At 42.6% G+C, this 27,795-nt stretch overlaps 1 protein-coding gene across 1 annotated transcript; it reads right to left on the reverse strand.

The window, feature by feature from the left end:
* On the reverse strand, positions 1-27,791 carry RGMB (repulsive guidance molecule BMP co-receptor b). The gene is made up of 5 exons (XM_003920726.4): positions 27,486-27,791; positions 26,433-26,508; positions 22,848-23,095; positions 17,423-17,931; positions 1-3,722 (listed from the first exon to the last, which is right to left on the reverse strand). Exons 2-5 carry the CDS (start codon positions 26,435-26,437, stop codon positions 3,054-3,056), a joined length of 1,431 nt encoding a protein of 476 aa, XP_003920775.2. The 5' UTR covers positions 26,438-26,508; positions 27,486-27,791; the 3' UTR covers positions 1-3,053.
* Between the last annotated feature and the right edge of the window lie 4 nt (positions 27,792-27,795).

Here is a 27,795-nt window from a genome sequence, read left to right on the forward strand (position 1 = left end):
TTCCACAGCATGGTATGTAACTTTATTTTTCTAGCATAATAATTTAAAGTATTTACACACGGCACACTCACTGTTTTACACAGATACGTATTCATATATCTATGAACCACATCTAAAGGTTTCTTTGCAAAGACTGGACACACTTGGGGAGGGGGTTTCCAAGCATAACAAAGAGGACAAAAAAAGTTTCGAGTCTTTTAAAGACAGCCATGTGGAGCATCTGTGAAAACCAGTGTTCTCCCCCATTTTAAGCTCCCCCAGGAGACCTCTGAACAGCTTCAGCCTATCCACGTGTTGGTATGACCTGAAACTCTTCTAGCTAAGGTTTCAAGAACCAACATGTGCAAGCAGTATTTTTCTCTAGAAATCTCAGAAAGTGAGAAAATAAACCTGGCCCTTTGATAGAGAAATACGTGTAATTCTGAAAGTAATCTGTGGGAACTGTTTCACAGGATCACTGATTATTAAGGGGAGAATAGCAAAATACACCATTACTAGTGATGCAGGGTGCTTTTAAGCATCACTTTCAGCTAAATGATACAGCAAAATAACCCAATCTTCTTTTCCCATCTATCAGTAAGGGTGGTTGTTATTTTCCCTGAAAAGGGCAAAGGTATATTTTATTAATCATTTACACTCTAAACCCAGATCCTACAGAAATTTCTTCTATTACTTTTACTTCACTTTCATACTATTTGCACAAAAATAGTGGTTAAACTATCCTCAGTATTTTTCCTCACTTGTACTACTCAATTATAAAACAGATTATTAATTAACAATAGCTTCTGAATATAGTTTATATCTCCATAGGTGAACAAAAAAGCCACAGTTCAGAGCTGATGGTAGTACAACTTCTATAAAAGGAAGGTGGGTTTAGGTTTCAACTCTTTGCAGTTGAATCTCCATGAGTAAGAAGCAGAGTGCCTTCCTTATTTTCCCAGACTGTCCCAGATTATTCTCTTATAAACACAAGGTAGAGGTTTGTCACCTCTACACGAATCCACAGCTCCACTCTGTTACTGGATGGCACATCTAAAACTTTACAAAATGACATCTTCTTTCTCCTGCCAGTCTGGGCCTCTGGCAGTGTCACTGATCAACAGGACACGGCAAAAGTAATTACCTGGAGAACTAAAACTAAGCATAATCTTGGCCTAAACTACTACGGTATTTAAAGTTCATACCTTTTATTTCCATTTATGTAAACTTATCAATAAATTATTAAAGTACAAACTGTACCACTTCTTCTCGGAACCAAAGATGTACATCTAGACATAACAATAGAAACCTACCTATCCTGGAGTTAACGTTCTCAGATGACTGCTCCTGCCTTTTACTGTTCTTTTCCTTTTGCAAGGGGGTGCCAACAATGGAAGAGGCAAGGAGAGATCTTTATAGGAATTTCTCCAAGTTACAATGAGCAGCTGACTAAATCATATTCAACTACAGGTGTTAAGAGGGAGAGTACCTTACTTCAGAGACCACCTGGGGAGCCCAATGCTTGGTTAACATAAATATCTGGATTAAGCAGTACCGAATTGGCCGCACACTGAGTCAGGCCAAGAAGGCTTTTCTGTCATTGCCGCCCCACCCCGTTCCACTTTGCATGCACACATCAAAGACTGCGATGAAGATCATGGTATGGACGACAAGGAAGAATAGAAAACTTTGTGATGGAATCTGGTCCTGTACATTAGAGAAGGAACCTAACAAACCCCAGTTCTTTAGATTCATAAGGTGAGGTTGAGGAGGGCTTCCTGGAGGTGGAGACAGAGCCGTTTCTGGGCTCAACAACCAAGAAAAGGTTAAGAACAGGGGCTTGCTCCAGTTATGATAAGAGCAAGGCATAATGACTACATTTATAGTTTCATGTTTTAACACAGAATTAGAGAAAAACTGCATTTAAAAAGGGACATGGGGGCCGGGCACGGTGGCTCATACCTGTAATCCCAGCACTTTGGGAGGTCGAGGTGGGCGGATCACGAGGTCAAGAGATCGAGACCATCCTGGCCAACATGGTGAAACCCCGTCTCTACTAAAAATACAAAAAAATTAGCCGGGCGTGGTGGTACACACCTGTGGTCCCAGCTACTCAGGAGGCTGAGGTGGAAGAATCGCTTGAACCCAGGAGGCAGAGGTTGCAGTGAGCCAAGATTGTGCCACTGCACCACTCCAGCCTGGTGACAGAGCAAGACTCCGTCTCAAAAAAAAAAAAAAAAAAAAAAAAAAAAAAAAAAAAAAAGCGGGGTGGGGAGGCATGGGATGAGAAAGTCTGGGAGTTACTGAGGTCTAGCAAGAGGCCTGGTACTTGTCTACGAAACTGCCATCACTAGACCCTTTTTACCTAAAAGAACAGCGGTTTCCATGGTTCAACCTAATACACCATATGGGCTCAAATATATAATTAGAATTGAGAGTAATCAGTATAGTAGTAATCTCCTCCTCCTGAAAAAGAAATAGCTGTTAGGAAGAGAGCTTCTTCAGATCAGGGTTTAAGAGTCAGAGCACCTGTAAGGGGGAGTTAATGATCCTTTCAGATGAAGTGAGGGCAGAAGGGTGAGAACATAGTTCAAAGGAACGAGGCAGCTCCACCGCAAGGTGGCGAGTAAAAGCTGCACGCGTGGCAAATCAGTAGCAACGGGAAAGGGTGGAGGGTACAGCCAAGAATAGCTACAAACAATGGGTCACCTTCAAAGGAAATGCTGCGTATGGGCATCTGTGTATATGTACTATACATATTAACCAAGTGCACACATAAATATTTAATATATAAAAAATAAAGTGCTTTCTAACAGGCCCCTAGGCAGGGACATTATAAAACATTTCACAAAACTGCAAAACGAAATTGATACAATCAAAGAACACTACATCCAACATATGTGAAAACAGCCAAACACAGTATGTACAATCTGGTGGGTGTCCCAGGACAAATGTCCTGTCATATACATGGTATATACATATATACTCTTTTACTCAATATATTATGACAATATATATTTTAAAATTTTGTTATAGACAAAAAATAAAAAAAAAACCAAAACAAAAGACAACCCCTACAAAAACACGATAAGGATCAAGCACGTGAGTCCCAGACTGACGGACAAATCGCTGCCTCCACGGGGAGTCCCATTGCCACTGCTGGGGAAAATGTGCCAGCGTTCCTTCCTGGGGTGTAGCGCCTCCACGTCCTCCAAGGCACTGTGGGCCGCAGCAGTAAAGTTGGCATCACCAGTTGTGAGCAGGTCGAAGACACAGGACTGGAAATAGATGTCCTTCACTGGCATCTTCTCATGGCATCGAGTGTTGGCCGTCTCCAGCGTGTAGCCAGGCCAGGCCTGCACCAAGGAGGTGCGAGGCAGGCTGTGTCCCAGGATGGCAGACACCTGGCCCTGCCCATCATCGATGCGTTCACTCACGGGGCAGCCGTTCATGCATAGCTGCAGGTCCTGGCTCTCCTCGTAGGACATGGCCAGGTCCTCAGGCATACGGATGGCAAGGGTCAGGTAGCGACCCACCTGCCGCACAAACACTGTGGTCCCTATATAGCGGGCGTGCATCTCCACATAGTGGCCGCTCTCCCTCTCCACGATCCGCAGACTCTTGGCATCGCCGTCCCCACCACTGGTGGTGCCATCCACAAAGGCGGCCGGCAGGTCATCTGTCACAGCTTGGTAGACTTTCTGATCTGTACACTCATGGTGGGCTTTGAAGATAATGGTGATCTGTGGGAAGGAACATGTACAAGGTTTAAGAGAATGGGAGGGAAGCAGAATGGGACAACCCTCTACAGCAAGAGCTCCCCTTCATTTTGAAGTTAAGGCAGGCACCTCAAAAATGATACCACTTTCAGAAAGTATTTTTTAAAGTCCCATATATTTAGAATTAAACTTTAACAGAAATCCAGGGAATGTGCATCAAGAAAAAACTGTTTTAATTTCCAGTGAGAGAGAGAGAGAGAGAGAGAGAGAGAGAGAGAGAGAGAGACAGAGACAGAAAGCGAGCGAGCAAGACAGCAGTGTTGCTATTGGAATACAGGCTTTTCTTTTTTAAAGTGACAGGGTCACACTCTCTTACCCAGGATCAAGTGCAGTGGCACATTCATAGCTCACTGCAACATTCAACTCCTGGGCTCAAAGGACTTTCTCACCTCAGCCTCCTGAGTACATAGGACTACGGGCATACACCACTATGCCCGGCTGATTTAAAAAACTCTGTAGTGACAAGGTTGGTGGCGGGGGAGCAACAAAAGGTGGGGGGTTCTGAGCTATGTTGCCCAGGCTGGCCTTGAACTCCTGGCCTCAAGCGATCCTCTCACTGTCATCTCCCAAAGTGCTGGGATTATAGGCATGAGCCACATGCCAGGCCAGATTATGGGCAATTTTTATTGATAATTTATATCTTGTCCCCTTCCAAAGTTGGTAAGTCATGGCACAGCTGAGAAAAGAAAAAGGTTCCTTTCTTTTTTAAAGATGGCATCTCACTCTGTCGCTCAGGCTGGAGTTCAGTGGTGTGATCTTGGCTCACTGCAACCTCCACCTCCTGGGTTCAAGCGATTCTCCTGCTTCAGCCTCCCCAGTAGCTGGGACTACGGGCACATGCCACCACACCCTGCTAACTTTTTTTTATCTTTAGTAGACATGGGGTTTCCCCAAGTTAGTCAGCATGGTCTCAATCTCCTGACCTCGTGATCCATCTGCTTCAGCCTCCGAAAGTGCTGGGGTTACAGGTGTGAGCTACTGTGCCCAGACAGAAAAAGGTTCCTTTCTAAGTTATTAAACAGAAACTTTAAGGGATTTAATTAACAATATACCTAACAGAACTTTTCTTTCTACAAAGATTCTTCATAGGACTGAAAAACCATATCCTATGACTCACCAATATAAACTTACTCATTAGAAATAAAAGAGTTGAGGAGGGGGCACCCCAGTAACAGCCACCACTTGTGTGCCCATGGAAAGATTTCTATTTGTCCCTTAATCAAATGTTTCACACCACTGGCTAATCCCTGTAACAGGGAAATCACCTGGCAAATGTAGCTCCTAAGCACTGGCAGAGCCTAAATACCCTAAACCTAGTTACAGCAAATGTTTTCCCAAACAGCACCACAGTCCCTTAACTCAGAAATCTTTTCCCAGCCAACTCTCGATTCTCCACACTGGGCACATAAATTCATCAAAGAAAAAAATAATAATACAAAAGCCTCTCTTTTGTAAACCCATGTTTTTTTTCCTGCAGAATCCTTTAATTAGAACAGTTATGTTAAAACCTTGCACACCTTCACCTCCAACATGTCCAACATCTCTGGGACAGGTGGTAGAGGGAAGACAGCTGAAGACAGGGGCTGTTGTGTCACACAAGATGGAGAAACCATTTCAAAGAAAAAAATAAGACTGTACTTTGAAGTTTGTATCATGGCTAGTAACTGAGGCAACAGAATTCATTCTTCCTTTTTGACAAAACAAAAAGTATCAGGTGACTTCAGTCAGGAGGAAGGAAAACAAGCCAAACACCCTATGAATTACTCTGGATGGAGGAAAACTTCTACCTCCTGCAAGGAAACTAATCAGAACAATAGACCCTTGTGAAAAGGCCAGAAAATGCCCCCCGCCCCAACCCTCAGGTTTATGTCTGAAGTTTTTCCCCAACTCAGCCAGCATTTGCTCACACTATTTAATTCCACATGTTCCCACTGGTGTTACTTGACTGGAATTTTCCAGCCATTTCATTTTACTTCAGCCAGTTATAAAGCCAGATCTGAACCAGCTGCACTGTAGCAACACTGGTTAAATTAATATCCGTTGTTTGCAGCTGCAACTAGAAGCCAGACAATGTACTATGAAAATGCTGGGTTTTCTCCCTTCCTAATTACCCTGAGCCACAACTTGATTTCACTACCAGCCGTCTCACATTTCAACACCTTCTTAACAACCCAAAGGAGGTGCATCAGACATGATTTCAGGAAATTTGTTGTGCATCCAACCATAGGACCTTTCAGAGTGAATGGGGGTTTTGAGTTAGATATCTAACGGAACCATAAAATAGATTTATTTGGTGGCTCTAAAATCAGTTGACAAGCGTTTTTTTCTTTAAGGCATGCTGGGGTCCCTTGGAGATGAAAAGATTGATTCAAGAAAATTTTGCACCTGAAAAAGTTGAAACTTAACAATACAGATGGTTAAGAGTTAGCAATAGACTTTATACCATCACTATGCTCATTTTCACCTGTAACATGCACTCAACGATTAAACTAACTCTTCAATAACAGCTAAGTAATTTGTCTTTCTAGTCTCACAAACCTAAAATTTAAGCCAATTTGGTATTATTTGCAAGAACTAACTGCTGTTTTGTTCACCTTAGTTTGAAAAACAAAGAGGATTTACTTGTGTTGGGCCAACAAAGCAAAGATACCCACCTCATTCCAAAAAGTTTTCAAAAAGCAAACCAGAATCCATATTGAGATGGGTGGACTAGTTCCATATGTCTTACTAAGGCTGTTTTTTTCATTAAGCGCATCAGTTCCAACTCAGGAACTCTAGGACTCATTTCAAATACCTCCCACATTATTGTCCTCTGCTATGCCAGTGACATTAACATAACTCCTACCTATCTAGAAGCTCAAAACAAAACCTGACTTCTGCTCTAGTATCTACACCTACAAAACATTCTAGTTAACCTAACAGATTTCTGTCTTTCCAATTTACTCGTAGTGATTTTCTCTGAGACAAGCGGGTATTTCTCTTGTTGCTTCCCTACTGAGCAAGGTAATTCTCACACAGAGCATATCTGTAGAATTATCCCTTGAATCAAAATGCTGAGGGTGAGGAACTGATTGCAAAGCATGAGTGGGTTTCCTGAGTAGTCCCCTGCAGTTTAAGTTTGCACTGAACAGGTACCTAGAGATATAATCAATGTAAATGTAGAAAACACCGTGTAATAGTTTCACATGACTTAAGTTTTATAATGCAATTTCATTCCTCATAACAGTTACAACATGAGCTTTTAAAAGGCAAGCACTCAGTCAATGAAGGGCAAGAAATTCATTTTCAGACCGTCTTTCTCTTCAGAAAAGCAAAATTTATTCATTTTTAATTCTTACTTTAGAAAAATGAACAATTTGAATTTTAAGAAAATACCAAACTTTTAATATTTCCAGCTAGCAGCCATTAGAACATAAGAAATGAATATTCAAAATTGTATTCAAAAGCTCACATATAGATAATTTTAAAATGCTAGCTATACTGCTTACTTTCCCCCTCTATGAACTAATCTGTATTCTGTCATAACTCAATTTGGCACATCTGTTCTATGCCACACCATTTATTATTGATAGATGGCACTTCTGTGCATTTAAAACATCAATGCCTTTTGTTAAACCTCCTCCACCCAGCCCCTCTCAACCCCCGCTTTAGACAAACTACTCCAGTTCTCTTCATTCATTTTTAATGTTTCACTCCCCAAGATCTTCACCACCCACAAGGTTTATTAGGAAGAGAAAGACAGCAGCTACAAATCAACCTTTCTACATGAAACAGGCAACACAAACTGAGGAAGGTTTGCTGTGAAATATTTTTAAGAGGCACTTGCCTCTCCTTTCCACCAGGAGAAAAAGAAAACATATTAAATGAAATGAGGTAGCCAACAGAGGGAAATACACAGGCACTGCCTCGCCAAGAGATACAGAGATAGCTATCCAAGGCACAGTAGTCTTGCAAAATGCTGCACACAGGTTTTAAAACAGCAGACTTCTCAAATGGCTGGGCACCTTAACCATTTGTGCATAATGCATTTTGGAAGAAACATTTATGTATTTAAGCAGGCCATTTGGCACTGTGAGTGCAGACCTTTTCTGGAATCCTCAATACGAGAACTGGACTTTTAGACAGAGAAACTCATCTCTGGGCTCTAGATTGGTCAGTCAACTAAACTGAGACAGTCACAGAAATTAGCTTGAAACACATGGAAACATAATTTTGATATGCACCTGGTTAAAATTCTGCTGTGTTAAAGAAGCCAATGAATTTTATTTCATGTAAGTAGCTGATGTGTCTACTTTGTCATATCCTCTGGGTGCAATGATAGGTGGAAAAGTAGCAGACTCTAAGGGAGAATAAGAACAGGGTGCTTATACCCCCTTTTACCTTACACATGGTAACAGCATGCAGCCCCTACAATCAGTCTTCCCCACTGAACAAAAAAGAAAGAACACATGCTTCAAAGGAGAAAAAAATATACATGCTCTCTCTCCATTCCTAAAAACACACAAATTTTTCTTCCAAGGGTTAATTTTTCTAAATGTTAAGAATTCAGAGCCTAGGATGCTCTGAAGCACCTAAAGAAAGTAGAAGCCTTCATCTGATTTTGTATAGGTGTGTACATACATAACATCGACATTATTATATTAAGTTTTTTTCTGTATTGGTACTTATTTTTAATCTATATAATTGGTCAAGGACTGTATGTTTTATATTACTACCCATTTATGTCTACTTCTTTCAGAGTTTTGCTTTATTGATGATATATTACTTGGTGCATAGATATTCAGGATAGCTAGTGTTCATTACAGAGTATATACTTCATCATTATCAAGTCCCATTCTTTGGCTGATTTAATAATTTTTATCTGGAAATTGCAACTTGTTTTTTAATTAAAATGACCTGAAATGTTTTTCTCTAATACAATTTTGAATTTGTTTCTAATTAATTTACTTCTCTTCATGGATGTGCATATTGGATCTTATTTATCTGTTTGCCATGCCAATTTTATTTATCTTTAATTATTCCTTCCAATATTTTCAATTTTTTTTCTCCTGTTCATTTTACTCAATGTTCTCAAGTCTAACTTCCATAATTAAGTCTGTATTTTTGGTGATATCCATTAAAAGATGAGTGCTTCTAAGGTAAGTAGAAGCCTTTGAAGGCACCTTTCTTCAAGTGTCTTCCCTGGTCCCACTCTTTCCAACCTGCCAGGGTAAGTGTGAATCTTGGCTGGAGCAGAGGGACTCTGTCCAGACAGCGTGGCAACTGTCCCCTGGTTACATAAAAACTGGGGAGAACTCTCTCTCTCTCTCTCGAGGGGGCAAAGAGGCATATTAATTTAGAATAACTCTTTCTGAACAATTTCATGCAAAACCCAGGAGATTTTATATATGCCATATAAAAAGTATTACGCTAGAAAATATTTGATGTCATTGATAATTTTCCTGTAAAAATTATGAAGAAAACAACCTCTTAGGAAGCTATGAACTCAATGAACTGGAATGTAATTTGACAATCACCACTCAGCCTACGTATCAAATACCTTATAAAACAAATATCTATGGGAAGCTGAACTTAAGATCCATACAAATACATTTTGTTAAACAATTTTGTTGGACTAGGACAAGATACTAACAGTAAGACAGTATCTGTTTACAAGGTGACTGGCAGATTAAATTCATAATGTGGACTCCTTTTAGGGCTTGAATGAGACTAAGAAATCTGCTACCTTCAAAAGGGGTATCCATTTCTCTAGCCTCACGTCTCTTTCTACAGAGCTTGGAGCATTTACAGGATCCAGAGAAATGGAATGGACCAAACTTATTCTTCAGTGTTGCCCTAGGTAATAAATACATGCAGAAACACGGGCTGCCTTGGCTGCTGAAGGGGTACTTGGCAGCAGATGGAGAATGAAGAAACCAAACCAGAGTGGAAGGACACCCACAGCTGAAGGCTGCTAGGGTGGTCTGGAGAAGCAGCATCAAGCTCAGTGGCTAAAAAAGAGAGTGAAAGGGAAGCTGGCCCAGGAAGACACATAAAAGGAACAGGCACAAAAATGCTGGCTTCCCAAGAGTAATTTCTGTACAATTAAGACAAGGAAGGCTGGAGGCATAAATAGGTGCAGAGATAGGCAAATTAGCCAACTTCCTTGTACAGACCAGAGCAACATCAGGGTGAGCATGAGGAAAGGTCTTTGTCCTGTAAGTCTTGGTCACTCCAAAAACTCCAAATGGAACCCTCTCCCTTGGCTCGTCTGTTGTGTTCTGACTCTGTATTGTGAAGAGGCCAGTAAATGCAGGAACTCACTATGGTCCTACATATGAAGTCAGGCCTGTGTGGACAGTATTACAGGCCCAGTGGACAGTATTACAGGCCCAGGCTGCCACCTACTTCAGACTAAAGGCTAAAAATATTTTGAAAAGTGAGAACCAGGGCTGGTGGCAGTAACTCCCAGCTGAATATGCGCTAGCATGTCTTGCCTTCAGGCATTCCCCCTCCTGGTGCACAAAAGGCGGCAGGGCTGCAGACCCGAGGCCCTGGTGGGACCTTAAGCAAATGCTTGGGCCTAGGTTTAGCACAGCTGTTTTTCCAACCAATGGGATTAGAAAATCACAGCCTCTTTGATCATTTTTTCAGCTTTGGGAGGTGAGCAAAAAATGTAAAAGGGTTTTAAGGTCTTCACAATACACTCACTCTCTGTCACTTCTAGGTTCAATTTTAAGCTGCCAGGGCTTAAAAAAAGGAAAAGGCCCATGAGAACTCAGGAATGAGGTGGTTAGAAGTGGTCACTATGTATTTCAAGAAGTCAGTTAACTGAAATGCTAGAAAACAGTATCTTTATCTCTGCATTTTCCTTGGGCGGGCAGAAGGGAAGACCTCGGTACCACGTAAAAGCACACGCGTGTACATCTGTGCACGCACACACACGCCTTAAAAGGAAACAGTCAACTCTGACCCCTATTTCAGGAGCACGTGGAGAGCAGACGACGAGTTTTAGATGCTGCTATGTCAATTCTATCCACAGTACACATGCTACGTCCCAACATGAAAGAACCCCATGTTCTTCTGGCTCCAACTGTTAACTGGGGCATAAAACACTCCCTTCTCCATAGAACCAGTTTCACCTAAACTTTTTAGACCCAATAGCTCTGTAATTTCACTGCAAGGCTGTCCAGTTAAAGTCTGTGACTTTAACGTATGTTAGCTTTTAAGTTATCACTTACTGACAAGTTGGCCAGCTTCCTTGTCAGTGTGAAAAGTCCTTAAGTTACCCCACCCACAAGAACACAAAATTCAAAGCAGTGGAAGAGCAAGTTCTACTGCAGTCAAAACAAATAAAGACAAAATGGGTAAGGTAGCAGCTTCCATTGTTCAACACGGTAGGTAACTTTTTACATGCCGCATTCCACACGGGCAGAAACTGTTTGGTTAGCATTAATTGAAGCCAACAAAAAAAGGATCAACCACCCAATGTTTCCTTCTCGCCCCTTCCCCTCAAAATGTTGACTCAAAGAAAATTTAACTAGGCAGAGAGAGACATTTGGAAATGTGACAGAAAAACAAGTTCTAACTCTTAGCTGTGTATCAGACTTGGCCTCATGCCTCTGGTTTAAACTATGGAAGAGAGTGGGTTTGTTTTAAAGCAGTAGAGGCCCACAGCACCCTCATGCAATCTTGCCTGGCTCACACAGGGGCAGGCGCTGGGTTAATGTCACTTACAAATGGGGGGTTCTGAAGGTCTTTTCCTTCTTCCAAACCACATTTGGGACAGAGGGAGCACAGTCAGGGCGATTAGAAAGATGATAAAAGACTTATTATCGAGAGTTTTTATGTGTATGGATGAAATAAAGGCTTACCTTGTTTGAAAAGTTTAGCATAAAAAATAGCCAGGTAGCTCATTTATCTTACAAAATGACTTTTGAGACTTATAGGTTCATCACACAGCTAGTAATTTCCCCATCTTTCTCTCCCCACGTGTACTCCGGAAACTTTTTACCTCCAGGCAATTTACTGAAGTGATATAAAGCAAAGTTGAGTACTTCCTGGGCCTAAGATCTTATAATCCAGTATGCACAAGGGCTACGTGGGAAATAGAAAGGGACAAATATGCACACTGGCACCTGGAACTACAGATATTTCCGTACTTCCGAAAACCTGGCTTTTACTGTTTCAATATTGTTTCTACAAAAAAAAAAAAAAAAAAAAAAAAAAATTCAAAGAGTAAAAATAGCTAACATGAGAGTTTTAAGATGAGACAAGACTCTGGAAAATGAATTTAGGAACTGGTGCCTGCGATAGTCACAAATTCTAGAAAGCTTTTTGGTATAAAAATCAAAGATCAGCAGATTTCAAAGGAGGGAGCCAGAGTTCTAGGCCCTGCTAGATTGTATACAGGTGAGGAAATATGAGCATTCTTACTGTGGGAGGTGGAGACTGTGCCAAATCCCAGGAGTAAAGACAATGACTTGGCAAGGAGGGTGTCAGCGTGGGATGCACCTTTGCAGCAGCCCACTCTCCTGGCCCTTCTTGACACCCCTGCCAACTTGCTAAGTGAATAACATCAATTGGAACCAGCTTGTCAATGTGGTTCCCCAGTGTTCTACAAAGAAACCCTGAAAACACTGGGTTTACACACAAACCCCATGCTTCCCCGACTGTTGTAAATTTTAGTTTTGTGCTTGGACTGAGGCAAAGGCTGCATTCACCTCTGCATCTTTCACAGTGGGCCCTTTAGTACCTTCGGTTTCAAATACTGCACCAAATTAACCACATAATTATCAGAATACGATTATCAGAGAAATGATTACATTAAGCAGGGAGCGAGAACTGCAAAATCCTTTCCCACCTGTTCCCAGTATGCCTCAACCAGTCAGAACTTCTTAGCATCTTTGTAAAGCAAGAAGGATTACAATAAGGAGCAAATCTCAAAAGAGGTGGCAGGAATGACCTATGCAACAATATAATCGTAACAAAAAAAAGAGCAATCTCAGATTATAAAGATTAGTTACAATGTATCACCAAGACAGTTGTGGTTTCCTTGTGGAGGGAAAATGGTCTATATTCCCCACAAAAATATACCATGCATCCCCCTCTTTGTAACACTGCATGCAAGAACAGTATCCCTAGATTCAAAACACAGACCTATGAAGGAGCAAATCCCTTAGTCCAGAAAAATAATGATAACCACTATGTAGCTCACATGGTTTCCATAAAGATGCTAAAAACTTAATGGCTTGCAAAAACTTGGCTACAATAAATGTACTAGGTCTGGGGTCAACAGAGGACAGATTACCAAAACTTTATGCAGAGATATACTTAAAATGACAGCTGAAAGCCTTTGCAATGCAGGCATGTCTGGTTCTGATTTTGTAACCAACAAAGAATGACCCAGAACGCTGGATTACATGCCCACATGCTGTTGTAGAACAGTAACTACATGCTAAGGGGTAAGTTTGGAATTTAGACTGTATCCATATACCTGATGGGCAGGGTATGCTACAAGGCTTTGGACAGGTGGTGAGTGCTGCCCACAGGATTACCAGGAGCCCTTGGCAGCACCAAAAACATACAAGATAGGCACCTCAGATCATCCGTCCAACTGGCCAGCAGTCATCAGGCTTGGTCAAGTACAATGAGCACAACCCTTTCTCAAATTCAAATGCCTTAAGGTAAACCACCTTCTCTCACTCAGGTGAGGCACAGTAAAATGTGTAGCAAAAGTTCTGCAATAGGACCTGTTGTCGGCCTCAGTCTCTGCTCCTACTTTTTATTTTGTGTTACTGAGGTGGAAGGATAGAATAAGAAAGCAAGAGTGGTGAAAAAGGATAAAATCATGTTAAAACAAAAGGAAAAATAAAGCAAAGGCATTCAAACTACTTGTACAAAAATAATTACTAAAACATTTCCATTGTTTAGGTGTGCCGCTTAATAATAATTGAATTTCTGACCTGTTTTTGAAAAAGGACTAATTTTGAATTCCCTGGAGACTGGCAACTTTAATATATGCTACTGGGAATACATTTGCAAAGTGCAGAATCTTTCATAAAAAAAGAATTTAACCCCCAATCACCTTCTGTGATCATGGCATATAGATTCTTATTGAACCCACTTAAACAGAGATATGAAGATCCATAGAATGAACAAAACAAGAGTGAGACTGAGAGGTTGCAAAAATAACACGGAAGAAGTCAAGCATCCTCACAGACGATCTGGTTTCTCTTGAGTGTGTGAGGCAAAGGACTACTACTGACACGTGCCCTCTGTGGAGCCTGTGAAAGGTGGGCTACCTCCTTCTGCAAAACAAAACCTGCCTTTCTTCTCAGTGTAGCTAACTCTGCCAGTTCAGAGCCTGTCCCTCTCATCTCATTTTGAGTGCCTGCATGCCTGCAGCTGCCTCTCACGGCCAAAGGTGGGAAAGATGGCCCAGAGCTGATGTGGATGTCAGCCGAGGTGTGTCTGTGTGCCAGACACCCCTGCGGCCTCCGGGGTGGAGAGATGAAAAACCAGCTCTGGCTTCCCTTTCAGAAACACACCCACCTGGCAAGGTAGCCAACTGCCACAGGCTCCTCCAAAGAGAGAGAGGTTGGCAGAGGGCAAAACTAAAAACACAGAGGCCTTAAGAAAGCATACCTGTGCACGCCATGACCAACTGGAAAACAAGCCCTACCTTTCCCAGAGAAGTGAAGGAGAGGGCCATGGTGGGGAAAAAAACGGTAGACAGGGAAGATGAGGGAAGATCACTGAGCACTGCAGGCCTGTCTGCCTTCAACTCATTGCTTGCCATGTAGAAAAAAAGAGAAGGCTTAGCTAATATATGGCCCCAGATGACCTCATTTTACTTTATGGTGTTTAGATTTTTCCCTCACTTTGCCTTTTTGTGATGAGGAAAAGGGTGGTACTTAGGAACAGGCAGAGCTCACAAAGTTGGAGTTGAAGATGGCTTGCTCAAGAGGCCAGGTTCCCAGGACTGAGCCTCATTGAGCAAAATCCCCTAGGGTCTAGTGCTTCAGTGCAGTGTTAAAGGTAGTGGAATGAATAGATGTTTACAAAAATTTCAGTATCACAGCTGGTCAGCTAGCCAATGACATCATCAGTCAGTGCCTCAATTTAGAGGCACTAAACATGTGGGTCATTAAAAATACCTGACCACACAAGAATGGTCTGGTATCTACCTACAAGGCACAGTACTAGGTTACCTAATAACTGGTCTATGCACGTGCTTAACTTCTCAGTAAAGTTGGGATTACCATGAAAACGTTTTTCAAAAGATTTTTTAAAGAAAGTATTGTGGTAGACATCAAGGTAAAATTTCAGATCTTGTTTAGAACTTAGTTTATAAGCACTTCTTGCCTCTTATTGTTTTTATTTTTATTACCACCACTTTTTTGTGCTTAAGGTTTTTAAAGATTTTATTTTGCTCTGGGTGAGTAAAAGGAAATTGTATTGCAAGATTTTAGGCTTTTCTTTGGTTTCACCAGCACAGGTCATACTAGAATTGAGACAGGTCTTCAAGAGTAACCTTCCAGATGCTTGTGAGGCTTTGGAGAGAGTTAAGAAAAGAAGGAGGATGGTGAGCCAAACCCAACAACTCCTAGAGGTCCTGAAATGAAGCTACAGAGTAGTTTGTTGCTGGACAGCATGGTCACCAGATGTGGAAAAATACTTTCCAATTGTGCAATTAAAGACCAAGTATTCTCATCATCTACTTGAATTTATGTCAGAGGACCACTTTCTCCAACTTTTTTCAAATGCATAAAACCTTTGATCCTTATTCCAAACTGAGAGAGAAAACAAGATTGTACTTTTAATTTATTTGTTAAAAATTACATCAGATTCAACTGAAATAAAATGATCTTAAATACTTCAGTGTAAACTGTTCCATTTATACAATAGCAATATTCATAAGGTTATCCCCCACATATTTTCACCATTATCAGTAACAACAGAATTTTGAAAGACTGAATAACAAATAGAAGTGACACGACTGGATGGAAGGCATGGAGAATAAAATTTGAATACTAGTTCTTGTGAAGAGAACCAGTATTTCCCCATGTACAAGCTCTGATTAATCTCTATAGTTTTGTTTGAAGGTTACTCTGCCAAGCCCTCAATTATTTGTACAACTGATGACTTTTTCCATTCTCAATGGACTGCCTTCTTTCAGTTAACCAAAGACTATTCCCAGGTTTCATGTGCCATATGACTCTGCAGCAATGATGGATTTGGGGCCATGTTTCTCTCATGAGTTCATAATTCTGTAACTTTATATATAACTTACAGCAAATACATATTCTGAGATATTCATAGAAAAAATGATTTGCATACATACAAAAAACAGAGAGAGAAAAGTTTATTTTGAGATGTAAAATTAGGTAAGGCAAAAGGCAAGCTTGAGCTTTTACTGAGAGTTGAAGTATAAACATTTTGGAGTTCCCCTAAGATGTCTAGACTAGTGTAACAGTAGTCTTTGTTTAGGGCAATGACTTCTAATCTGAAATTTGTGACACCCCAGGGTGTCTCCAGATATCTCCCAAGGTGTTGTAAAATTTCCCCCACACTGCCAAGTAAAATAACTTCAATTCATTTAAAAAGTATGCCACACATGTTTGGACGCAAGGGAGGGCGTCCTGGAATCAAGAGAACAGTTATAAGTATTTCAAAAACTTGAGCCTTGTCAATTACATTTAAAAAATCTAAACCAACTTTTGAATAGATACAATAAATGCGGAAATAAAGCAAGAAGAGATGGTCTATGTGCGTGGTTTTGTGGTTGGGGAAGACAGGGAAGGAGGTGCTTAGTTGGGACACTAGTTTAGTGGAAAACCCTTTTGACTTTACTTACTAATGGTTGAATTAGCACTGACTGCCAATTAGAAACCCAGTTCATAGGTCCTCTCTACCTACTTGCACTAAACACTGGTGCCTTGAAGTTGGTTTCAAAGATCTCTGTACAGTATTAGTTTCTTTGAAACAAATGAACACAGACCATAGAAAGTGGCAGCTGGGCATGGTAAACCTAATTTTGTCAGTATTTCCCTTAGCTTCTCACTGAAACTGTTAACCAGAGGCCCTGGGATTACATATAGGTTACACATCGCTGCTCTGCAGTATCTAATTCTTAACCTCCTTGGTCATTAAGAGGTTAGTAACTAAAACACCACTGTGGGTTTACCACTGGGAAGTTGGCTTATTGCCATTATGTTTTACCATAGCTTCCAAACATCCAATAAAATATATTTCCTGATAGGTCACTGCCTCAGGCCTCACAGCTTTCTTGATTCAGAACATGCACTTCAATCATCTGATAAATCTGAACATGGATTTCTTCAAGAAGAGTCACATACGTATGCACTCAAAAAAAGACATCATTGAAAAAAAAGCATATATTTTTTTATTAGACAGGCCTGCCTTTTCCCTGGAGAGCTCAATTTTACTGTTTACTTTTTATTCTTCATATCACTGTCTATTTAAAATTAGAACTACGTTTACATTCCAGTGAGAAATTCCTTACTAAATTATTTTTACTTAACCCTTTGTCAACTGTGAATTGCTCTCCAAAAAGAAGTTTCTTTTAAACTAATCCCTTTATAGCACATTTCAAAAGTTATCTGAAGAAATCAAACATCTGCAAATTGAGTAGGGAGAGGGAAAAAAGAAAGTATACTTGCCTTATTTGTAGCAGTAGCACTGGATCCAGGGACCACAGGCACATTTGTCACTTGAACTGAAAGATAATTATTATCTATGAGTGGCCAGGCCCCTTCCACTTTGCATGTCTGGAAGTGATCCTTGAAAGTTCTGAGGTGAGGATCTCCAAATAAGCCACAAAAAAGGTAATTGGGAGGGTTCTGGTCCCCCATCCTGTGTTCCCTGACTCCAGCATGGCTATGATAGTTGCAAGGATCATGGGTCACTTCGGGGTTGGTAGAGGATGTAGGTCCATCCTTGGAACAATTCCTCTGGCTCATGAGGTCACTGATACCCAACACGGCAGAATGGTATACCAGGTTGCCACGGCAAGCTTTTGAAGTTCGCTGGGTGCAGCCAGCATAGGCACGCAGGGCCTTGCAAAACTCCAAGTCAAAGCTGTCAGTGGCAGAGTTCAGGTGAGAAGTTAGGGACACAAAGTCTGTGGTACATTTCTGAATTCGACATTGGGTTGGCTGTTGGCAGTCACCTATAGGAAAGAAGACAAGAGCAAACATTTGTAAACTCTTCATAACTTCCTGAGCTACATGAGAAAATGACACTGTCCTTTGGGAACTGTTTGCTCTATTTTACATACTGTACTCCTACTTTAAGAAGCCTTCAGAAATAGGGTTTCATTGTGCTCCTGTGTCTCTCTCAAATTAAGCCACTGGAAGAAAAACTGCATGTAATTAGTTAACTTAACACGTTAATGCATGAGCCACTGTGAGTGAACATGAGTCTAGTCCAGTGTTTACAGGTTGAGAATATAACAGAATAGTCAATAAAATATTTTACCATTATTGCTATTTGTTTATAGGTTTTGGAAAAGATTTCTCTTCACTAAGGTTATGCCAAAAACATGAACATTGTTTTGATTTCCAAAATTGCATAGCTTGCTTCATAAAGCATTGTAAAAGCAGCACTAAGCACAAAACCATGGTTCAAACCTCCACATCTCAGGAAGGTGTAAAATCCTAAATTATAGTATAATTAGTTAAAACATCTTTACTTGATTTACCTGTATGGCTACAGAATTAGAACATCAAGAAAAAAAAAATCCAAGTACTGTCATTCTACTTCTCCTGAGGCATGTTTACCAAGAAACTGTAAATAAACTGGCACAATTTCCTAATTTTAACAAAATGTAAATGCTCTAAGAAGGAAAAAAAAAAAGATTCATTTCACCAAGCTACATATTTACTTTTTCCTTAACATCTGCATCTCCATCACCCTAGGAGCCTAGCTCCCAAGCAGATCACAAGTAAAAGCACACTAAATAAAAACAAGTGATACAAACATTATGAAAAAGCAAAGTATTACTGTATTATTAGTTTAAAAAAAGTCAATTTCCAAATGATGCTTTTTAACATTAGGTTCTCAAACAAAAACTTACAAAATCTCCTAAAGCACAAAAAGCACAAGAACTGCCATTACTAGGTCAGTTGTGTGCCCCAAATAATTTAATATTCTGTTCCATAAAATGGAAACAACAGACTTATTCAAAAGAGACACTGTTCTTTATCATCAACTGCAAATTTTCTATAAATGAACTGTAATACATATTTGTGTTACATAAAATTCTTTATAGGTCTTTAAACTATGGAGAACGTCTCAATCTCTAAGTCTTGGGGTCCTCATCAGAGAAATGAGGAAGTCATTCTAAGATGAACTTTGTGATCTTTCTAGACAGCAAACATCTTATAATTTGTATTCTGGATAGGGGGAAAAATTCAGGGCCAGCAGATTATTATTAAATATATAATTATTTCAAGATGTGGATGTGATAAACTTTAGGATGATATCAAGATTTAGGGAACTCCTCTGATAAAGATTTAAAAGTAAGCCTAATATTGTCTTAGAAAGCTATTTTAACACTTTCAGTAGCAAACTGCTCTTAAATCTGAACTTATTAGCCTGTAATCTGTTTCTAGCTTTAGTTAGAAGAAACAGGTTTGTAAAGAGACAACTTCTGAAGACAACTCTGTCACCATTTTTAAATTTGAAAAACCAAAAAGGGGAAAATTTTAGGTAGTCTAGGCTTGATATTCACTTTAACCTAAGCAAAAGATGAAAACATTTTAATATGTTGGAACTATGGATTTACAGCAATCATCAATTCATACTTTCAAAAAAGTTACAAACACACCTTTGTGTGTAATCTATTTTGTTTGCTCAGTCCAAAGCTGACAAAAGTAGCTCCAGTATTTACAGAATTCCTCTTTCCAAAGCAGATCAAGTCACTTTCAGCTACTTTTTTTTTAAACTAGAATCTAAATCAAACCAAAACAGAAATCAACCAACTAAACAACTCCAAAAGGCGTTAAAGCCATTTTGCAGATGGGAAAACCAAGGCAAAGGGGTATTAAAGGGCTCATTGTGGCAGAATCATAAAACAGCTAGCATTATTAAGCCAGAACGTGGTGCCTTCCCTCAAAACTTGTTGTTTGTCCATCACAGGTCATATCTCCTTTTATTTCCTAACTTTAATGACAGTACTTGATGATGGCTAAAAAAAGACTTAAGTACCTACTGTATTTTATTTTTCTTTTAAAATCAGATACACGGAAAGCAAGAAAATAAAGACAGGGCCAAGATCTCAGTAATGAAGAGCTCTTAAGACTGCAGACTGCAGATAAATGACAGCACAAGAACTTCCCGCTAAACTTGCAGTGCCTATTTGTTCTTTTTATGGTCTATAAAATCTATCCGAGCATATGTTTATTTTTAATTATTTCAAATAGTCATAAAATATCAAAAGTAAGAATAGTATGGAAATGTAGATGGAATCGTTCAGAAGAGAATAAAAGCAGAATTTAGATTTCCAGCTCCCTTTTCATACCTTCTTCATTATCCCCCAAACCATTCCCTTTTCATAGCAGGTTGGTGCTGACTGCTTAAAGAAATCTCAAATCAAACAGATCGCCTTAGGTTTTTTTTTTTTTGGCTTTGGATAAGGCCTTCAACAGCCTTTTGCTACAGAGATGAGGGGAGGGAAGAGGGCTAGAGAGAAAGTACGTTTGGGTCAGCATTTTCAGCTTCATTGTGGGCTCCTGTATAATGACTAATTTGTAGCATACACCCAGAAATATCCAGGCTTCATGAATTTATAATGGCAATGCACACTTTGCCTGTTATAGGCAGTAAAGTAAAACTCCTGTCAAAATGCCAAGACAATGCGGTTCGGAGCAGAAACAATCTCAGGGATGTAGCCAAGAAGGCCATGAAGTGTATGAGTAAGCAAGTAACCCCCATATTGGATCTCCATTCAGGAATTGCAGAGGTTTGCTTTAAAAAATAAAAAAAAAAAGTGCAACTAAAAGTACTCTTTTTATACTCCTCCAAGGGCCGAATTCAAACTCTTCACTCTTAAGCTACAGATTTCTCTATTTTTGGGACAGACCATCCGTGCAGTGTGACAGTATTTTCAACATTTGTGGGTCTAGAGCTTTCATTTTATCTTTTTTTTTTTTTTAAATGGATCAGAGATAAAGACCTGACCATCCAAGACAGTTTCCTTAACACCAGGACTACATGTGTGAATCTGCAGCACATCGCCAGGGTGTAATAAAGGAAAAGAGATATGCTGAAGCTGAATTAAGTGAAATGTGGAGCCATATGGGGTGCTGAGGCAAATGATAAGGATCCAGGCATAAAACATACAGTAGTCCATGTGCAAAGAGCACTCGCTCTCTTGCTAGGCTCCCTTCTCTGAGAAACACCCCGGGCATTTAAGTAGCACCACTCTTCAAAGAAATCTCTCAAAAGTAGCGTTCTTTTCCTTAACCAGATAAATTGCTTCAACACATGTTGGGTTGAATCTAACGGTGACTTAAATGAGGACACATGAAGATACTAAGAGCTTCACATTCCAAATTCTTGAACTAAGACACCCTACTTTTCTAAACCTTTAAGCCAACTTCGTAGGCCTTTCACAGGCCAGCAAAGAAATCTTCGAGGACCACATTCCAATCCTGTCACAGGATCCTATGGCAACTATGGGAAACAATATTCAAGCAGCCAAAGGGGACAGAGTCCCCCAGCACAATTTCCATTTCATGAAACGTACATTTTGGTATTATGGACACATATTTTTCACACAAAACACTCCAGAATATATCTTGTAATACGTCAAGAAAAATCTTCCCCGTAACTACATGCAGTTTGACACTATTTTCTAAGATTAAGTTACTAATTGAAAGCCGTAATCATTCTAAAACTTTCTATTACCCTTTTTTAAAGTTAAGTCGTCAGTCTTTTCCCTAATTGATGGTGTTAAAAAGCAGCTATTACGTCACAATGCAAAGCTACGCAAAGGAATTAAGTCCTCTCAAATGTCACATTTCCCCCCACCCATTACTTAAAAGACCTCCCTAATTTTTAGCTCTGCGGGTGTGGTTTAATAAATAAGTAAAAATTACTCGGCACAGTTGGATGGCACTGAAGTTCAGGATTCTCCAGATCGAACATTGTGAAGTGCCATATACAGGACAAAAAGCTCTTGAAGGAAAAGAAACTTATCTAGTGCTCCGTTCTCAAGACTAAAAGACACTTTCTCTTTCAACCTTAGCATTAAGAAAATTCGTCTAGGCAAACTCCTAAAAGAAAATAGTGTGAAGAGCGTCCTGGATTTTCATGAAACGCTTTTTAAAAAAGAAAAATAGGTATCACATGGCAGAAGGGTCATCTGCAGGCTTACTTCCCTAAGAACATATTCCTCGAGGCTGGGGCAGCGCCGACCTCCAGAAGGCAGCATGGTTATCTGTCAACCCCTCACAGAGCCCGAAGACACCCGGCTAGCCACAAGCACGAGCTTTTCCAGGGAGGCTGACTGCTGAATTAAAAGCAGCTTTTGCCTAAACTAAAGAAATCCCTGGTCGAAAAAGTTGACGTTACTTCGAGATTAACTCCCAGGTTTGCAAACTCTGGTGAAAATCTTTCCATCTGGTGCGCTTCCTTCGCCTCGCCGCCACCCCCAACTCCAGAAAAGCAGCACAAGGCTCCTTGTCTCACTCGGAGGCGGCTGCGGCGGCGGAAACCTGATCCGAGCCTGACTTTCAGTAAACACCAGCGCTGAGAGCAATAAAACATCCGGAACATTTGTCTCGGGCGCGCGGCCCCCGCCCGCTAAACGTTTGATAAGCGGCTGTTGGATAGGAGATTTGTCGCCGGCCCGAGCCGAAGGCGCGTAGGGTGGGGAGAGAGCTCGTCTCCACGCCCGGCGGGCGGCTGCGTTCCTGTCGCCCGGAGCCTGGCTGAGGTGAGGTGCGTGTCACGGGCTCCGGAGGCCTTTCCCGTTGCGCCATGCCGCCCTTCCGCCCCGGCGAGCGCCTTCGAGACCTGGGGCCGTTTGGGAACAAAGCCCTCGGCCCCGGGGCTGGCTCCCCTCGCGCGCTCCCGTCCTACCTGCGTGGAGCAGCCCGAGGCTGAGTAGTAGCAGCAACAGCAGCTCCAGCGGCGGCGGGCAGAGCCCGGGGCGGCGGCGCTGCTCAACCTCGGCGGCGGCGGCGCAGGAAGGTGCTGCTCTCAAGCCCATGCCCGTCCATGCAGGTCTCGTGGGCTCCGGCGAGGGCGACGGCGCGGGCGCCGTGGCGGGTCTGGGCCCGTGTCTGCTGCATGGGCCGAGGGGCGCGCCTCGCTTCCTCTTCTTCCTCCTTTAGGCCCGTGTAGCAGATGGGCCGCCACCACCACCGCAGCAAGCAGTGCGCCGGGGGCGCAGCCAGTCGGCGGAGGCAGCAACGGGGCGCAGGGGCATCGTGGCGGCGGGGAGGGAAAGAAGGGCAGAAGAGAAGACACAAAGACCGTGAGCGACTGCTGAGACGAGTCCCGAGCGACCGGGTGCCCTAACCCCAGCCAGCGTGGGTTCCGCGGGCGTGGACCTCCGAGCAGCTCGCGCAGCCTTAGAGAGCAGCCCGCCGGCGGCCCGGATATCTGCGCGGCGGTCCCCGCGGTCAATCAATCTCAGTCCCGCACTGCCGTCCCGCCCCGCCCTGTGCCCGCCTATCCGCGCTGCCATGGCCGCCCTCCCCCACCCGCTGCGCCCCTCCCTTCCTCTCCATTGGCTGGTGTTGCATGTCCGCCTGGCTCAGCCTGCCAATCGCAGGACCCAGAGGGCCCGGCGCCCCGCCCACTTAGTGTAATTCGAGTTCCGGGTCCATCGACTGCAAGTTCTCTCTCCTGCGCTGCAACATTCCTCGTGCTCTCTTTCCTCTCTAGTCTACCCTCTTCCGCGATTTACTGTTTCCTTGCGCTCAGTGGAAATGGGCGACAGCCACTCACTCTTGCCGGCATTACAAAGGTACCGGCCTTTGACCTCTCCTTGAATTATTGTGATCGGACTTTTTTTTTTTTTTTTTTTTTTTTTTTTTAAATTTAATCACCCCTCCCGGCCCTGGCCCTGCCAGCTTCAGCTCCACCTCCTTGGAGGAAGCTGGCGCTTTTACCGAGCACCGCGCGGCAGGTCACCTTTCAGCCAATCACATCTGCGGAACCGCGTTCCGAGCAGCTTGCGAGAGTCTGGTGAAGTAAGCTCGGGCGGTGTTGGAAATCTGAATGTCACCCGCGGTCCGGGGCAGATAGGACGGGCTGGGAAGGTACCTGCGAACTCCTGGAGTAATTCGCTGGCAGCTGCGCGAGGCTCAGGTGTTCTAGATTTTTTGACATTTCCCTTCCTGAAAGCCGCAAAGGAGAAGTCTAAGAGTGGGCAGACTTCAACGTTCTGTTACAGTGTAATTAATGAGAGTGGTGCGTTTTTATGCAGTGTAACTATGCCACGATTTGTTGTTGCTCAGTGGCTTTTCCACAAATTTCTACAGATTAATTCAATGGCAGGTCACTTTCTCCTTTTAAGATCGGATTGGTCTAAAAGTGAGGAAAAAGACAATTGTCTGCACAGAAAGAGGCTGCCAAGTGGAGACAAAAGCAGATTGATGATAGAGTCCAATTTGTTATCAGTAGGTGTGAAGTGGTATCTTATCTCAAGAATGACCTCAAGGCTGAGAGACACTTGATACTGCCTGCCTTAGCTGTTTTCCAAACAGCTCGGCTGCCATTTAAAATCCACTAACACCCAAATCGTTGCTGGCAACTCTACCCGCTACATTACTCAGAATCTCTAATTAGGAATTTCATATCAACCACGGACATGCTGATATTCCATACATGTTCAAATGGACTAATCAATGGACTAGGATAATTGAGGGGCAAACCTTTCATATCAACCACGGACATGTTGATATTCCATACATGTACAAATTAACTAATCAATGGACTAGGATAATTGAGGGGCAAACCTTCGTTCTCACCAGCTCACTCAGACACATTGTGAATTGCTCAAACCACTAGATCCCTAATCAAGGATGCCTATCTGTTTTTACTGTAACTTTTCATTACTTACTTATTACATACTATGATGACTCAAGGGGTAAACACACCTTTCACTACCCACAATATAATCCAAGCCTTGTGTATATCCATAATATGCTTAATAATAGCTTCACAGTTGCCTGAAGAAATGACTTTTGCGGAGGAAGGTACATGACATTTTTAGATAATGCTGTGGACTAAATATTATTAGAGCAAAAATTTACCATCTTGCGATTGCTTCATATAATTAATGAGATATAATTCATGATATACTAAGAAGTAGCTTTAAAAAGTAATGAAATATAACACTGATTTTCAAAGTATTTGGCTAACAAAGACTAAAATGTTTTTTTCCTCTTAACCCAAGGCCCTATAAAAGAAGCATCTCACCGTATTGACCATATTTTAAAACATATAACCAATAGTTAAGGATCAATAACTTCAGTTTGGTTTGGGTCTTTCCGATCGTGACTTTATATGATTTTTTTTCACTCCCCTCCCCCCATATCCTGTTCTGTAAGTACACGGGTGCTCTAGATTTCCTTAACAATAGAGGGCGTCCTCGAGTCATTGCAAATCCTGGTGGTGTGAAACAACTGTTCTTCAGAGGAAAAACTTCATCTTCTCTAAGGTGCTTTATTGCTCCTCTGTTGTAAAATTTGACAAGCTCGAGATTTATAAGCCTAACAATTCACTTTTTATTGCCGCATAAGTGTTCAGACGCTAGAGGAAAATGCTAATTTTCACAATTATACCACTTGGTGGTTCCTATTTTCAAGACATAGGTCAGTTGACAACTCGCGGGTAAATTGGTACTGTTAGAAAGATCAGAAATCGGCTTGGAAAGTAAGAGCATAGTGAATGATCGCTTATAGCACTGCCACTCCTCAAGCCCGTGAGCTGCAAGTTACAAAGGATTTTAGATCCTACAAAGAAAAATCGGGGAGGGTGCCACAACACAAACATAAAATCGATGACTTATAAAAGTTTTATGTTTTAATCAGATAAAAAGAATGAAGTGACTGATGACTTGTGTAACTCATACATCCACCATGTTTCTTGCCACTGGTGCTCTTTCTCCCTTCCTCTTTGTTTTCAGGAAGGAAAGAGAAAGAGGAGACCTGAACAGTACATTCAGGGGATTCAGCAAACCATACCATGGTAGGAACGTGCAAGTGGACAGAATTAAAACACATGCCAGAAACACTAATGGATTCTAAACAAGATGCGGTTTCATTCCCTGAACCTATAGGTGATGTTTTAACCGTTGTCTAGTTAATACGTCTCCTTTCCAGAAATCTAACAGGAGATCTCTGCCTGCTTAACAGATCACCTAGGCTTCCGTTTGTGCAATCCATTCTAGAGTAAGGGCTCCCTGGCTGCTCCCCCGTCTACTATGTATACAAAGCAGCGGCTGAAATAGCCTGGAGTCCGACAGCGCAGCGTCAAGCAGCTCGTGGTTTGTACTTACATCATTTTTTTTTTCATAGCAGGAGTGAAAGTTTATCAAAAAGCTGTAGAATAGTAAGGAAAGAAAGGAAGGAAAGGAAAAGAGAGAAAAGAAGGAAAGTACAACTTGGAAGAGGGCCAAGCGGGCGACTTGAGAAACCAAGTGCCTGTACTTACATCATTCTTAACCCTTCCGCTCCTGGAGGGGGCTCAGAGGGATCAGGAGGCCCCCGGACTTCGGAACACGCAGGACCTGGGCGTGAGAGAAGAATCCCAGAGCTTGGTGTGAGCAATGCACCCCCGGAGGGACAGAGCCTGGGGCCTGTGAGGGGCTCATCACCCGCTCGTACACAACGGGCCCCCGCAGTCCCTGCGGGCTCGGCTGCTGCTCTCACCGCTCAAAACGGCAGGTGCAAAAAGCATTTGGGAGCCGCTTGCCAGCGCGCGGAGGTAATGCGCTTCCTGTCCATTTATCTCAGGAAACCAGTGCAGCCTTCCCTTCGAAACAAAATTAACCTCTCATTAGCCAGCCACTCGCTCCCAAGAAGGCCTTAAAAGCTTTACCAGCTCGCTAATGTATTTAGGCTTTTCTTCCAGGCAAACGCAGCCGCCGGTCTTGACTGCCATCAGCTCAAGGGGTTCCTTTGGGCTCTCCCGCGAGCCAACAGCTGACCTCTCTGCAGCCTAGTCTGGGCAACTCCAGCCAACTCCGGATCCCATTTTGTAGTCCCTGGCAGACCCGACACCCCTGAAAGAACTCCACGCCAGAAGAAGCCAGAACAAGTTCCCACGAATTTCATGGGCGCTCTTCACATTAAATCCTCAGCTCCCCTGTCCTCAAGGGAACAGGAAAGGGCGCTGGGTAGGGACTTCGGTGGCCAGCTGTCCCTGGGTCGTGGGCGCTGATTGCTCTGCGGAGCACCAGCCCTGCACACAGCGGGTGCTGGAAGCGTTGATGGGGGGCTGGAGGGTGGGGGAGCGTAAACTAGGTAGGATCTAGCCGGTTCCAGGCGTGGAGAAGCAAATGTGGTCCTAGATCTGTAAGTGGCGAAAAGGGGCTTTTGGGAACGTCAGGGCTTTCTCACCCCGGCCCCCCGCCACCCTAAGGCTGGCAGATTTATACCACACAGGTGGATGGAGACCTAAACAAAACAGTCCCGGCTGCTGCCTGCCGCTCGCCCCCCACGTCCCCCGGGCCCACCGCAAACTTCAGCAAAATAAACAACTCACCACAGGCATTCCCTTGTCTGCAGCACGACGCTTGCCAGCTGGGAAAATAAGCCGCAAGCCACGCGGCCCAGGCGCGGAGGGAAGGCAGCGCGGCGCCCGCCCCTCTCCCCCAGGTGGGGGCAGCGGGACTCGGGGCGGGAGGGAGGCTCCGCGCGCCCAGCTCTCTGACTCCGGAATGAGCTCTCGGAGAGCAGCTGCGTCCTTCCAACTAGCGCGATTTCTCCGCCACCTAGGCGAGAGGGCGGGGAGCCCAATCCCTCAGTCCCCCGCACCCCACCAGCTTCCTCCAGGCTGCTTTCTCCCCACTCCA

Source organism: Saimiri boliviensis, chromosome 1 (assembly GCF_048565385.1).
Source record: "Saimiri boliviensis isolate mSaiBol1 chromosome 1, mSaiBol1.pri, whole genome shotgun sequence".
NCBI classification, from domain to species: domain Eukaryota; kingdom Metazoa; phylum Chordata; class Mammalia; order Primates; family Cebidae; genus Saimiri; species Saimiri boliviensis.

Bases quoted from the DNA above. Each gene is read 5' to 3' on its own strand.
- RGMB (XM_003920726.4), bottom strand. The intron at 17,932-22,847 runs GTAGGACGGGAG...TCTTTCCTATAG, and splicing joins CCTCGGGCTGCTCCACGCAG to GTGACTGCCAACAGCCAACC. The intron at 3,723-17,422 runs GCAAGTATACTT...TCCTTCCCACAG, and splicing joins GTGCTACTGCTACAAATAAG to ATCACCATTATCTTCAAAGC.